Genomic DNA, 12913 nt, shown 5'->3' with positions numbered 1-12913 from the left:
ACAATTCTCTTTCTGTAGCAGTCACAATGTTGATGATGGAAGTATGCATCAGGGGTGAATGCAGCCCATGGAGAGGGTTTGGTTCATGCAGGTAAGGAGTAGCATGGAAGGGAGTGGAAATGGAACAAATGACAAGGGTCTCTCGGTGGATTCGCTGCATCCCACCAGGCTGGGACCAAGTGAATAGGTACTTAACCTTCTGAGCACTTTCGTCCTTCGACCAAGACAGGGTGGATGGAAATGAGGGGAGGGATGAAGAGGTGGTCACAAAAGCGCCCCTTTCCGTCTAAAGACAGGGTTCAAATCACATTTTAAGGAGACAAAATAAAAATGAGGAGGACAAACTTTTGTAGAGCTCCCAAGAATCATTGTGACAACAGTATGTGACACAAGTAGCCTTGGGTAGATCACAACATAGCCATGCCTGTACTGGGCACACTGTAAACAGAAATAATATATAAGATATATTTTCACAATAAACATAAATAAAATCCAGCGTTCTATATTGCTACTCATGCTAGCCCAAACATCGACAAAACGACACATATTGAAAGCAGGGAAATAATCTACAATTATTTTTCACTACAAGCATATATTTTATGCTCATTGGTAAAATGTTGAAACAGACATCATCTGTTGTTCAATTCCTCGCAAGTTTGTTTCAAAAAACCCAAATGTAGCGCAAGCTAAAAGTACTTATACTCCAGTAGTACCACGCATAGGTACCTTTGTTTCTAATCTAATGTATAGATGAAGAATGACCAACCTTGTTAGTTTGTCGTTTAGTACAAAAGCACAGCACATTTGTATGGTATTTTTAATGCTGAATGACATGATACACAGAACAAATGGAAGTATATAATTAATTCAAGCTCAGCACGACAGCTCTTTATAAGCTAACCCTGTTTATCCTCATAAACAAACAGTACCCGATTTAACACCAGATTTACAGAGAATTGGTCCAATGAGAGTCCAAGCAGTGGACATCATGGAATGAGACTAGCTGTGTGTTGTTTGCTCATCGCATTGCACTTTCTGATCACTGTGACTTAGACAATACCCGATGGCAAATTACTATGAAAGTAAAGGAAATGGAGGGGGGAGGGGGCGTTTGCAGACAGATTGGATAGATGTGAGGAAAAGCTTGAAAATGGAGTGGAAATGGCAAAGGAAGGCAGGGTGCAGGTCTTACTTACATGAGGTGGGAAAGGTTGTAGGGTGGGGATACCCTCCTCTGGGTAGGGAGTTTCCCCCTTGGGGAGATAGGCCTTCAGGCCTGAGCCAGTCTCATACATAGACATGGTCCGGCTGGCCCGTGAAGACTGCCGGCGTTTCAGGGCTGAGGGGCTGGAGGGATCAGGGTAGTCTGAACCGCTGGGGACTTGATAGATATTGGTTGTGACCTGCCGCCTGAGAGAGGTGTTCTCGCTTTGCAGAGATTGCAGCTGGAAGAGAGGGGTCAGCAATACACTAAGAGGTGCTGTCAGCAAAGCAAGCGTTTTTCCTACACTGTTCATCTTTATAGCATTTGCCCCAAATTTGTCTAAATAACTGTGAGTGTACCCCCAATAAATAAATATGATAAAGGAATACATCCATCCATCTTTTTTTTCCAAACATATCTCCATATCTATCCACACTAATGCTCAATATAAGGTGGCTGTCTACTCACTCTGTGTCTCAGAGGTGGGCTGTGGATAACTAAAAAAATAATCTGAAAATATAATCTTTTTCACAAGTATCAAATGACTAAATCATAGGAATAACATGAGTCCTTCCCCTGGGTAGATTCTCTCTTAAAATTAACACTTTACAAGATAATGGGAACTACATTCATTCTCTTCCTGGAAAGTTACATGTTAAAATATTAACCATGGTTAATAATATCCACTGTTCAAAACAATCATAATAAACAGGTGAAACAAATTGTGTTTAGATTTCCTCTTCTAAGATGTGAAGCAAGGGGTAGGCAAGCAAAGGTTTGTAGCAGAGGCAAGTAAAATAGCTGCAATCTAGCTACCAAAGATGTGCAGGAAAGATGAGTACATTAGATTAGAGGCATTCAAGAAGTCAGCAAGATGATCATAACAGGATACATTTGAGAAAAAGGGGCCAAATTTGCCACAGTCGGGCAGATAAAATACTCAAACTACCAATATGCTTTAGCCACAAACCTATGCCATGATTGACTGACATGAATTGTTGGAGAAATGTGGTGATCACTTAAGTTGTAAATTAAAACTATGCTGATTTATGCTTTAGTGCAACAGTAACGCTCAACAAATATGATGTATTTTCAAGGGACAACTTTTCAGTCATTTTGGTCTAGACCTGTTTTAGTGAAAAATATCGAAATAAATCCAGGCATCATTTGAATTGTTACTTGAATCACTCTCCCGTGTGTCATAAAAATAATCAGTGGTGTATGTGGAGTGCTTTTGTTCCAACCCACCCTTGTTTTTTGATTTCAAGAGCTTGGTGAGGTCTATGAGACAATGCCAAACCACACAGCTAAATCTCACACTGGATGTCTACAAGAGGGTGCTGGCAAGACTCATTTTCTGACCAAAGAAATAAAAATAAAAGAACAGAAATCTAACATCACTGACAGGAACCCTTTACCAAATAATTTAACTTTAAGGTGCTTATCACATGAGCAAATGACAACATCTGGATCAGAGGAAATTGTCATTTGAGGTCTTTGGAGTTTGACAAGCTATAAGCTATTAGATTCACATACTCCATTCCAAAAGAATAAAAAAATAAAGTAATTCAATTACAAAATGTATACTCAGCTGTGAAGCACAGTAGAGCGACATGACCTCTTAAAATGAAAGCACCCCAAAGAATTACCCAAACACAACCATGTGCAGAAAAGACACTCCGACACTCTCCTTAGACACACTGAACTATAACTGATACTGCAACGGTCACTCATACGAGTTGTGTTAGTTTATATACACACTACATTATTTCATGCTAATTATTCAAACATGCTTGTTAGTACCATGAGATAGCACAGCTTTTACTGGAATACATTTCCTGCATAGAACAGGGTATTATAAATGTTTCCCCAATCAGAATTGTAGTTAAGAAAGCATTTCTTCTTCACAAATTAAACAAAAACAAAACAGAATGCTCCAGCCACCATTCAAACTTTGAGATGTTGTAACATGCTGGCCGAAACAGAAGGTGGACCAACGGGGGGTGACAGCAGCCTGGCCCCGGAGCAGAGCATTCCCCGTCAGGTGGCCAGGCCCTCATTACAACACACAGGCTGTGCTTTCCCCGCCAGAGGGAGATCACATTGGACTGACCGCTGTGCCCCTCCCTCAGTCCGGCCATTGGTGTTAGTTATCTTATTGGTGCAGTTCTGTGGATACCTTTTTCTGCATCAGCCTCAACTCATCGCTCAGGTTGCTGTTGACTTTCATAAGCTGCTGGATCTTGACTTCTGAGGCTGTAAGTGCATTTTTCACATCCATGAAGTCCTGCACGGTGACTGGTCCATCTGATAGGTCCGAGTCAAGGCTCTGTTGGGAAGGAATTGTGGGAAACAGTAGTGACATCTGACATGAGATAGGGGATACGTTGGTAACTAGGAAAAAGTGCTCCTCGGAGGTTAGGTAGGTTATTGTGGGCCAGCAATGTTCGGAATTCAGTCATGACTATAGACATAATGTGTACCGATTTGCATGATATTTGGACAAAATGTGAGTAATATAAAATGTGGTTTTGCTCAAATCGGCCTCCTGGTGTCACTATAATAGGCAAGAGAGTGGCATTTCTTTCTCATCCTTTCATGGCAATCGGACACTGCGTTCATGATTTGAGGCATTTTGTTCCAAACGTTCCTAACTTCAGATGCCAATCAGGATGGGATATGAAAAGAATCGGGCAAATCCATGTTGATCACATATTTGTAGGAGTACTAGCCAAAAATGTGTTTTGCAAAAATCTGCCTGCTGGTGGTGCTATAATAGGCAACTGGTTCTGCTCTAGCCTAGCACAGCCAGACAATCCATCCATGTTAAAACTGCAGTTAGTTAGCTGCATTAGTATATAGTCTGGCCAGGCCAGGCTAGTTCTGCTCTGTTCTGGCATTCAGGGAGTGTGTGTGCACCGTTTCACATGGATCGGTCCAACGGTGCCAGAGATACGCACAAATGCATGACGCAGTCTCTGCCACGACTTTGGCCTGGCAGAGACAACTGCCGGGACAGTGAGTTAATGTTTATTGTGCTTGTCCTTTTGAAACGAGTAGCTCTTTTGTCTTATTTTGTTGGATCTTGTCGTCAACTACCTTGGTCCTATCTCCTTTGCTTGAAGGTTGTTCTTGATCTGTATCCTCATCAGAGGCCACGCTATCATAATCAGGCTGGTCGTTGTCCTGGCCTTCACTTCCATGTCTCATACCCACATTCCTCAGGATAAGATCAACATTGTCTGGAATCAAGCAGAAGCACAAAGAAAAGATTGACATCACTATACCAGTTACACTAGTCAAGTCAAACTTTGATTGAAATATCAATATGACCTACTGACCTTTGGGGCTAGAGACTGAATTCCCTTGCTGTCTCCGTTTAGCGTCACTTAAAATGTCAATCACAAGAGTTGCAAATTCATGTGCATTGAATCTTGCAAGTTTTTGCCGTCCCTAAATTAAAGAAAGAAAAAAAAATACTTCAAATCATACTGCAAACTTCAAGGTGAATGTGTCAACTTGTGATAAATGAGGAAACACATTAAGAGGAGTGTTTTTTTCTCAACACAAAGCAAAATGAATGGTTTTACAGTTTAACTGAACTGAGTAAAGGTTGTGTGAGGTCAACTTACCTGGTTTCGTGTTGATGAATATTCTGGGTTCACAGGAAGGAAAGGGACCACAGTCGTCTCTGTCACTAGGGTGCTGTGGTTCTGCGTAGCTAACCATACTACACACAACAGGGGTGCATTCAAAGGTCATATTCATATCTGCATTCTGCAATATGCAATCTATTTAGGTAGCTTTTAACCACTTAAACGGATTAGTTCACCCCCAAAATGATTTTTTTTCTATTGATTACTCACGCCATGGAGACTTGAGTTCAATAATATTGTTTTGTAATTGTCGCATTCCTTAGACAAAAAATTGTATTATAGTAAATCTACCTCCATTGATTCCCGATGGGGACCCGAATGCATTTGGGTCCCCATCCGGAATCAATGGGGGTACATTTATTGTAATACATTTTTTGTCTTAGGAATGCGGAAAAAAACTAAAAATATTATTGAACTCAAGTCTCCATGGCGTGAGTAATCAATAGAAAAAAAGTAATTTTGGGGGTGAACTACTCATTTAAGATCCTATCTATAGACTTTGCTGATCAGTGTCCACATGGGTCTAAACTTGGCCCACACCTTTTTTCCCTCGTCTACGACAAATCTGGTCTCTTACCTGCATCAGTCTCCCTTCTGTCCACCTCGTCATACACATCCATGGCCAACTCCTCAAATAAATGATTACTGAGCTGCGTTACAAATAATGAAGAACAGACAGTCAGGAGTGGGTCAGTCTCATTTAGAGGAGCCTGTCATGAAATTTGTATAGTATAATTGATGATCAATTTAAATACTGCAACACTTACAGACTGCAGTTTCTTCTTCGCAGCCTTTGCCAGTTCTGATAAATCCAAACTGCTAAAAATGTTGGAGGGGGGAAAAACACACAATTAAAACTTATATATCATTCTACTAACAAAAGACAAAAATGTAATAAAAACACTGGAAAAACAATCACTTTTTGCTCCATAATACTTACATATTCCTTATCCATTTAGAGAGCAATAAAGAAGAAGAAATCTAAATTTATATTCTAAATAAAAGAACAATGCTACTGTATACTGTACTGCAGTACAATGCTGTGACTGGCACTACAGTTCAACCATTTACAACAATAGAACCGTTGTGTGGTGTATATGAGCTACTTTAGTCTCTTTCCTCACAACCAGATAATGGATGCTTCGCCAAGGCCACAAGCATGTCAGAACAGGTCCCAGAGCGAGAACACAACCATAAACAACTGCAACAAAGCCACTCAACAGTTTTGAAGGGTTGATTCAAGTTAAAATCATCCACTCAAGTCTTCAACTTTAAAGGCGATCACTTGACTGTGGATACTCATATTCTTACCTGTCAGCCATTTGTGGAACTATGAAGTGCTGGCCAGTTTTATGATCTGAAACAAACAATGATGCAAATATGGATGACTACAACCACACCATGCCAATTGTTTAAGTAATCAACTGTAAACAATGTATCATCTACAGTAAAAGTAGCATGAACAAATGGTCGGTAAAGCTTTTGTGCAGATGCAAAGATGTTTTTTCTTTAACCTGCAGGGAGCAACATGTGTGGGCTTTACCTTGAAATGTTGGCAGTCACAAGAAAAAATACACGACTATCAATTCACTTCCAAGTCTTATGTTTTTCTTAAGTGTCTTTCTGTCACAGATTAAAAAAAGAACAATTATTTGCTAGATCTGTCTGACAATAGTCTGCTTACCTGGCTTTCTTCCACAGAGATAGAATGCCAGTCGGTCAGTGAGCTCATACTGGATCTCAACCAGCCTATCTGCCAGGTCATGGTGTCCAGCTTGCCTAAAGAGAATACACACTATCAGTAAGTTATTACTTCCAAGGTGTAATTACAGGTGTGTAAAATCTCATGTTTTAATGATTTAAGATGTATCCGGGGGTGGAAAAGTCTCCTGTTAACCTTGCATAGTCAATAGGAGTTTTGCCGCTGGTGTCTGGGGCTCCTGGATCAGCACCATAAACTGTCAATAGCTCAGCTTGAGATACCTGGCCTGCCTTGGCAGCCACATGCAGGGGGGTGTTCCCTTTTTCCTTGAGGAAAAGAAATTGAAGAAATCTTCAGAGGAGTCATTTAAAACATTGTTTCTCAAACTTTCAAATTTCAAGGTCTCCTCTTAACTCCGACAGTGTACAAATGGAACCAAATGAACGTGTTAGGGTTCATTTGGTTCCATTTGTACACTGCCAGAGTTACAGACTTGTATGGGTCAATTTAGACTTCCCTAAAGGAACCCACAGAGTCCCTGGAATCCACTTTGAGAAACAGGATTTCAAATACAAATTTGTAGATTGTTTAGTACATGCCAAACACAAAAAGGTTAAGTAGTGAGTGAGCCCTTACTGGGTGAAAGAAATTAGCTTGGGCTCCCAGTGATAGCAGCCTCAAGCATGTCTCGAGATTCCCAGTCCGTACACTTGAGTGTAGTTGCTTGGAGAGAAAAAAACAGTAACAAAATTAACCTCTGACTAGCTGCAAGTTTGAAGCAAAGCTGTTCACAAGACCCTTACACACCGGGATGGGTTTTCATAAATTTATGGGTTTTCATAAATTTACCAAACAGTTGTTTTCAAAGTGTTTTACTGAATGAATGAAGTAGGTTTTTAACTATGAATAAAAGCAACAACCTGTTGAAATGGGTCAGCTTTATCATGAATAGTTTAATGCGAAATATTATCGGACACATTTTCGCATTGTTTCACACCTCCCGGCGTGTAAATGACCTTTAGAGCAGTGGTTCTCAAACGTTTTCATGTCAAAGAACCCCACATTAATAGTTATTTGGCCATGGACACCCATCTGAAGATATTTTGTGCCAGGGAGTCAGGGACCCCTATACAACATTTCTGTAAATGTTTTAAAAATACACCAAATTCTTTCAAGACGATTTGAAAATATCTCTACAAGCACCGCATTGAAAGAGAGCTTGGAGATCGGCTATTTTCAAATATCCGATGTATATAAGGTTAAAGCAGTCAAACTGATTTTGGCACTATACTAACTATATTTGCTGGGTTACCCCCTGGAACCCGCTCAAGGACCCCTGGGGGTCCCCGGACCTCACTTAAATAACAATTTAGAAAGCAACCTTTTCTCCTCACCTTGCTTAAATCCTTAGCTGTGCAGCTGTCCTCCTCTCTGCATGGCATGCGATGGACAAATGCTAACATTTGATATTTGGCCTTTATAAATTCTGTTTTGTTTGGACTTTTGGGGCAACATAAAACAGAAGAAGAAACAGAAAGAGCAGAAAGTGAGTAATTAGCCAGAGGCACATTGACATTTAATGTCCAACAACCAGTTTCTGTTCACAAATTCCATGACGATCTATGTGATATGTTTTCAAACAATTATGACTCACTGCACTTTGTCCTGAGGATTGGCCTTTCGCTTTCCACTCATCACAGATGAAGGGTCCAAAAGAGAGTGCTCCCATATTGAATTTGCACCATTGCTGTATAACGTTTGCACCATCTGATTTAAATAGGAGTAATGAAACAATTAATGTGTGTTGCCTTTGAGAAAGCCAGTTCACAGTCAAGCCAGTTGACTGTGAAGGCCAGACCCATGAAATGGGTAGGCCTACATAAGCAAATGTCGGTCTGTCCGGGTTTTCTATATAAAGGGTATATATGATGATGACATGATGATGACATGCCTACAAAAGGCATGATGTCATAAATGATGATGACAGACAGGGGGTCTGGCACAACCAGGTTGACCTGGTCTAGTTCTACAATAAATGTGCAAAATCTGCACCTACAGTATCTCGAGAACCGTTCGTCCGATCGACTTCAAACGACCGAGGGAGCGTCATGCCCAGCCTCAAGTCAAGACGGTCGGATAGGCAGTTGTCCGGAAACACTGATCCGACCGATACAACCATATATAATAATAATAATAATGCATGCTTGAATCATTCCTGAGTAGGCTGGTGCCCGTCTCGTATTTAACAATGCAGACTTGCAATTTTGGGAGTAGAAAATAAATGAATCGATAGACATTAGAAGAGTCAGCGTTATTGAAAAAGATGTACAAAACCAGCAGAGTGGGAGCCAGTGTACCACTGAGTGAAGGGCCAGGTATAATTCACACCACACAACTGAAACACTGATGACTATAAGCTATATAGTCTATATAGTCTTTTCCTATTTTCCTTTTCTTTTTTTTTAAATGATGTAGGCAGTAGGCACTGGAAAATGGAAATGTTCCGGAAATAATACAAATTGAGTCTGAGACCTCTATTCAGCTAAGCTGTCATTGTAACTAGATAATCGACAGAAATTCATTTAAAGACAGATTTAGGTAATAATTCTGTGAACTTCCTGTGTAAACTGCTAGCCTAGTTACTTAGCCTTGCAGCCGAGAATCCAGCAAAAACTGTGAGGGATTGTGAGGGGGAGTGCAAGTTTTTTGGTCCCTTAAAGATAAGGCCTGTGCAATATGGCAAGTGGAAGCTGGTGTTCCGTCACGCAGAGTGGGAGCATTATTTGATGTCAGCCCTGGTACCATTTCCAAACGTAGGACCAAGTTTCGTGAGACTGGTGATGTCAAAGACAGACCGTTTAGGAGCCGTCCCAGGAAGACCATTCCCCCCCCTTGCTTCACTGAAGGACCATAGGCTTTCTTCCAGAGATTTACAGGCACAACAGTACCACAGACGGATCTCTGTCAAAGTTGCAGGATCCATGCTCAGGTGGCAGTCGCACACCTGGCAGGTGGTTCAAAACTAGTGCGATTACCAACAGAAGCATGTTGGGGTATTCATTTTGGGGGTTATTATTGAAGGGGAGAAATAATCGTCCGAAGTTACGTTTCCAAACTAGTTCACTAGTGCAAGATGAATTGATATAGTTACACAGCATGACTTTGAACAAAAGGGTATTTTGTAAACACAAAAAAAAACACCCTCACAAAAAACAAAGTTATTATGGGGCTCTTACTTGTAGCTGCGTGGAAGGCCAAGGCGTGTGTGTCAGGTGACGGACTTGAGAGCTGTGTCTGCCCAGACTCCGATGAACACTACAGCACTCGTCACAAATCAACACGCCCCTGTTCACTGAGGCCCAGCGAGGTTCTGAGGAGGAGAAAGGGTAACACCAAATGGATTTGCACAACAACACTGGTTAATATTGACAATGGTTGATGTTTGCTGTGAAGATAATAAGCAGGCAGCACACTACGTGAAAACACCTCTGTTTGAATTAACTCCATCTGCCTTGTCTGACAGTTTTAACTTCAGATCCACAAATCAGTTGTCTCGATCACAGGTTATTACAGTTTCCCTTTGGCTTCTGACTTCATTGTTGAACTTGTGACTGGGTTTTTTGTCTGTTAACATAACTATTATTTAAATCTCTGGTGTTGGCATTGGAAGACCATTACACTTATTTTCTCAACTAAAAACAATTCAATTTCTATGTCCTCACAAACATACAGAGGATAGCCATTTCAATTATACCCTTGGAATTTATCTGCCTTACTGTAGGTCTAGCTGACTTGGCCATCTCAGATCACTGCAGATAAAGCAAACCGTATACCGGCTAATGTAACATGAACAGTGAACACAACCTCAATCGCAGACGCTGCTGACTACAACATTCAGGCTAGACCAATATTAAGGCTATTATTATCACAATATGCCTTGAGGAAGCACTGAGGGCACATATACTGTAGGCTGATACCGGCTTGACCAAGAAGCATGCCTAAACTACACTGTAAGTAGTAGTAATAGTAGACATAATAGTAGGTGTAGTCCCAGGCTTTTAAGCCCTTCCTTGACCCCACTTGTGTAGATTTGGGCTGGCGTTGAACTCAAGCAGAGTGCAAAGGGGAAGTACAGACAAACCGTATTATGGTTCTTGGATACAGTTTTTGATGACGCTAAGAATCTAAATAATAAATGCAGAGTAACGGCTTCCTTTTTCACGATGTGTTGCATCATGTTTATTGCTTGAAAATCAGTCATTTTCTACAAGTGGCAAAGCTGTGCGCCAGAGCATAAATGAGCCTGGCTTTCTCAGATGAGGGACAGGGAGGTTTGTTATGCCTCCTATAGTGACAGCTGAGGTGAAAGAGGAACAGCTGCTGGTTAGATTGGGTCACCTGGTGCTGAGGGTCTTGTCTGCCCCTTCCACTCCACTGAGAACTGAGTGCTGACAAGCCAACCACATGCCTCTTTTACTCTTTCCTTAACAAGTGCTGCTTAAATTAATACCACATCCAGAAACTCTAAAAATATTTGAACACAACAACAACTGGTAAATAGGCATGGAAGGGCAGACCAGGCCAGCTGGTGTGGAGATTCGTCAGACTTTGAGCCAAGATTATTAGAGACAAAGGGGTCACGACAGTAGCTGCCACTTTGCCAGCAGCCTTTAATCAGCTCTCTTAAATTACTTATCACAAAATATATTTCTGTATCTAAAGACAAGAAAATAAATGCATTCAGCATAGCTCTCATCATTTGTAATTAGTACACAATTAAATTGGTGGGAAACAGCACTGGCACATACAGTATGAATCTGCTACATTCATTGCATCCAGTCAATTCTCTCAGCATCCTGTTTTGTTTCCTGTGCAGTCTGAAAAACATCACGTCATTCCTGTATAAAAATGGATTTTATGCTAAGTGTCTTTGACACAATACAACAATAACTCTGCTTTCCCAGAAATGTCTTTAGTATTGCGCCCAATTGTATCATTATAAATGTAGGCCTATTTAAGAAAGAAATATGCTTAGTTCAGACAAGCAATGGAGGATATACTACCCCCAGCTAAAGTGTGACTTCTAAACTTGTGTTGTGTAGACTTCCTACTCTGACTAGGAAGGACAACTACTAATCAAGTGTTATTTCAAAATTGAGAACAATGATTGGCCCAATGAGATACTGTATGCCAACCTGATTTTACAAAGCAAAGATTGTAAACATCACATTGACTACATATCCTCTGTATAACACCAAAGTAAGATCATTATCAACTAAAACGAACATCAAACATAGCAAGGAACCTCCTTAAATCCACACAGACTACACGATTCATTGATTTGCCATCAGTATGTGAAAACTTGAAAATTAAGTAACTTGAACTGAAGGTTGAACAGAACGTTTGGGGGACTTTACTGTCTGCTACTAGCTGACTGTCTTGTATGGGGGAAAGGGTCCAGTGTTACAACTTCTGGGTTTATAAACATTGCAATTGCCAAGTTGCAAGCGTTTAGCTTGGATCTACAGTCCACACAAAGCATGTTTGTCACTGATTTATAGTATGTATTAGCCTTCTAAGATAATATACTTCAGTTTTTAGAAGCTACACGGTAAAACAAATATATAACAGCTGTACAACAGTACTGACCCACCACATCAATGGACATGTCAGTCAGTGTCTTGTCTGCTTTTATTGATACACAGTAATCTCCTCAATGTTCATGTATCTTTTTCTAAGTAGTATACAAATAATAATAGCCTAATAATATTAATAATAAAAAGGTTTTATTTGGTACCATACACTCTCTCACTATATAAAAACATTGAGTTAAAAACAGAATCATTTTGGCTGCCTGGCTAACTTAACCAGTAGAGCTCCAACCTCCAAGCTAGGAGGGCAGTAACGCCAGTCAGGCTAAACAGAAAACAACTGCAGGGCTGGATTGAGTTGCAGTTCTTACCCGGGACACTGCAATCAGCGCAAACCTCACTGTTCCGTAGGCGTTTAGACATCCTTTGCCTGGGTGGAAGGCAGGGCCTACTAGAAGGTCAAAAATAAGGATTTCTGTAGCGTACGTTCAGCTATTCATTGATGGCTCTGACTGCAGGGCTATCTTTCTTCCTTCCTTCCTTCCGCGTTAGCTATAGAGCTATAGCCTCTATGGCTATAGCTAATAACCCGTTTAGGATCAAAACAAACGATCAGCTCCTCCCAAGTATTGTCGAAATGTGTTATCGGCGCCTATTAACGCATATTAATTAGACAAGTGCTGCTTGTTAAAGAAACGAACTGGCTAAACAAGTAGCACCAAACAGGCTAACTACAGACACTCTCCCGTAGTTGAGTGTT

General features: G+C 40.7%; 1 protein-coding gene across 3 annotated transcripts in view; it reads right to left on the bottom strand.

Moving 5' to 3' along the window:
- The window catches only part of git2a (G protein-coupled receptor kinase interacting ArfGAP 2a), a 19797-nt gene extending 6884 nt beyond the window's left edge, over nucleotides 1-12913 (bottom strand). The window contains exons 1-16 of one of the 3 annotated variants that reach the window (XM_080739538.1): nucleotides 12525-12913; nucleotides 9799-9932; nucleotides 8217-8329; nucleotides 7957-8062; nucleotides 7199-7285; nucleotides 6758-6888; nucleotides 6545-6639; nucleotides 6172-6217; nucleotides 5628-5679; nucleotides 5438-5510; nucleotides 4837-4934; nucleotides 4546-4657; nucleotides 4304-4446; nucleotides 3384-3533; nucleotides 1197-1445; nucleotides 197-286 (exon numbers count right to left, since the gene is read on the bottom strand). In XM_080739538.1, the coding sequence (XP_080595664.1) occupies nucleotides 197-286; nucleotides 1197-1445; nucleotides 3384-3533; nucleotides 4304-4446; nucleotides 4546-4657; nucleotides 4837-4934; nucleotides 5438-5510; nucleotides 5628-5679; nucleotides 6172-6217; nucleotides 6545-6639; nucleotides 6758-6888; nucleotides 7199-7285; nucleotides 7957-8062; nucleotides 8217-8329; nucleotides 9799-9932; nucleotides 12525-12576 (1731 nt within the window). In that variant the 5' untranslated portion in view covers nucleotides 12577-12913. The remainder of the gene's footprint in view (nucleotides 1-196; nucleotides 287-1196; nucleotides 1446-3383; nucleotides 3534-4303; nucleotides 4447-4545; nucleotides 4658-4836; nucleotides 4935-5437; nucleotides 5511-5627; nucleotides 5680-6171; nucleotides 6218-6544; nucleotides 6640-6757; nucleotides 6889-7198; nucleotides 7286-7956; nucleotides 8063-8216; nucleotides 8330-9798; nucleotides 9933-12524) is intronic. The other 2 variants (XM_080739536.1, XM_080739537.1) reach the window with 2 other exon arrangements.

The sequence above is a fragment of the Nannobrachium achirus genome (assembly GCF_963921795.1).
Source record: "Nannobrachium achirus genome assembly, chromosome: 12".
Lineage (NCBI taxonomy): Eukaryota > Metazoa > Chordata > Actinopteri > Myctophiformes > Myctophidae > Nannobrachium > Nannobrachium achirus.
This window is presented reverse-complemented; position numbering and strand designations above follow the sequence as displayed.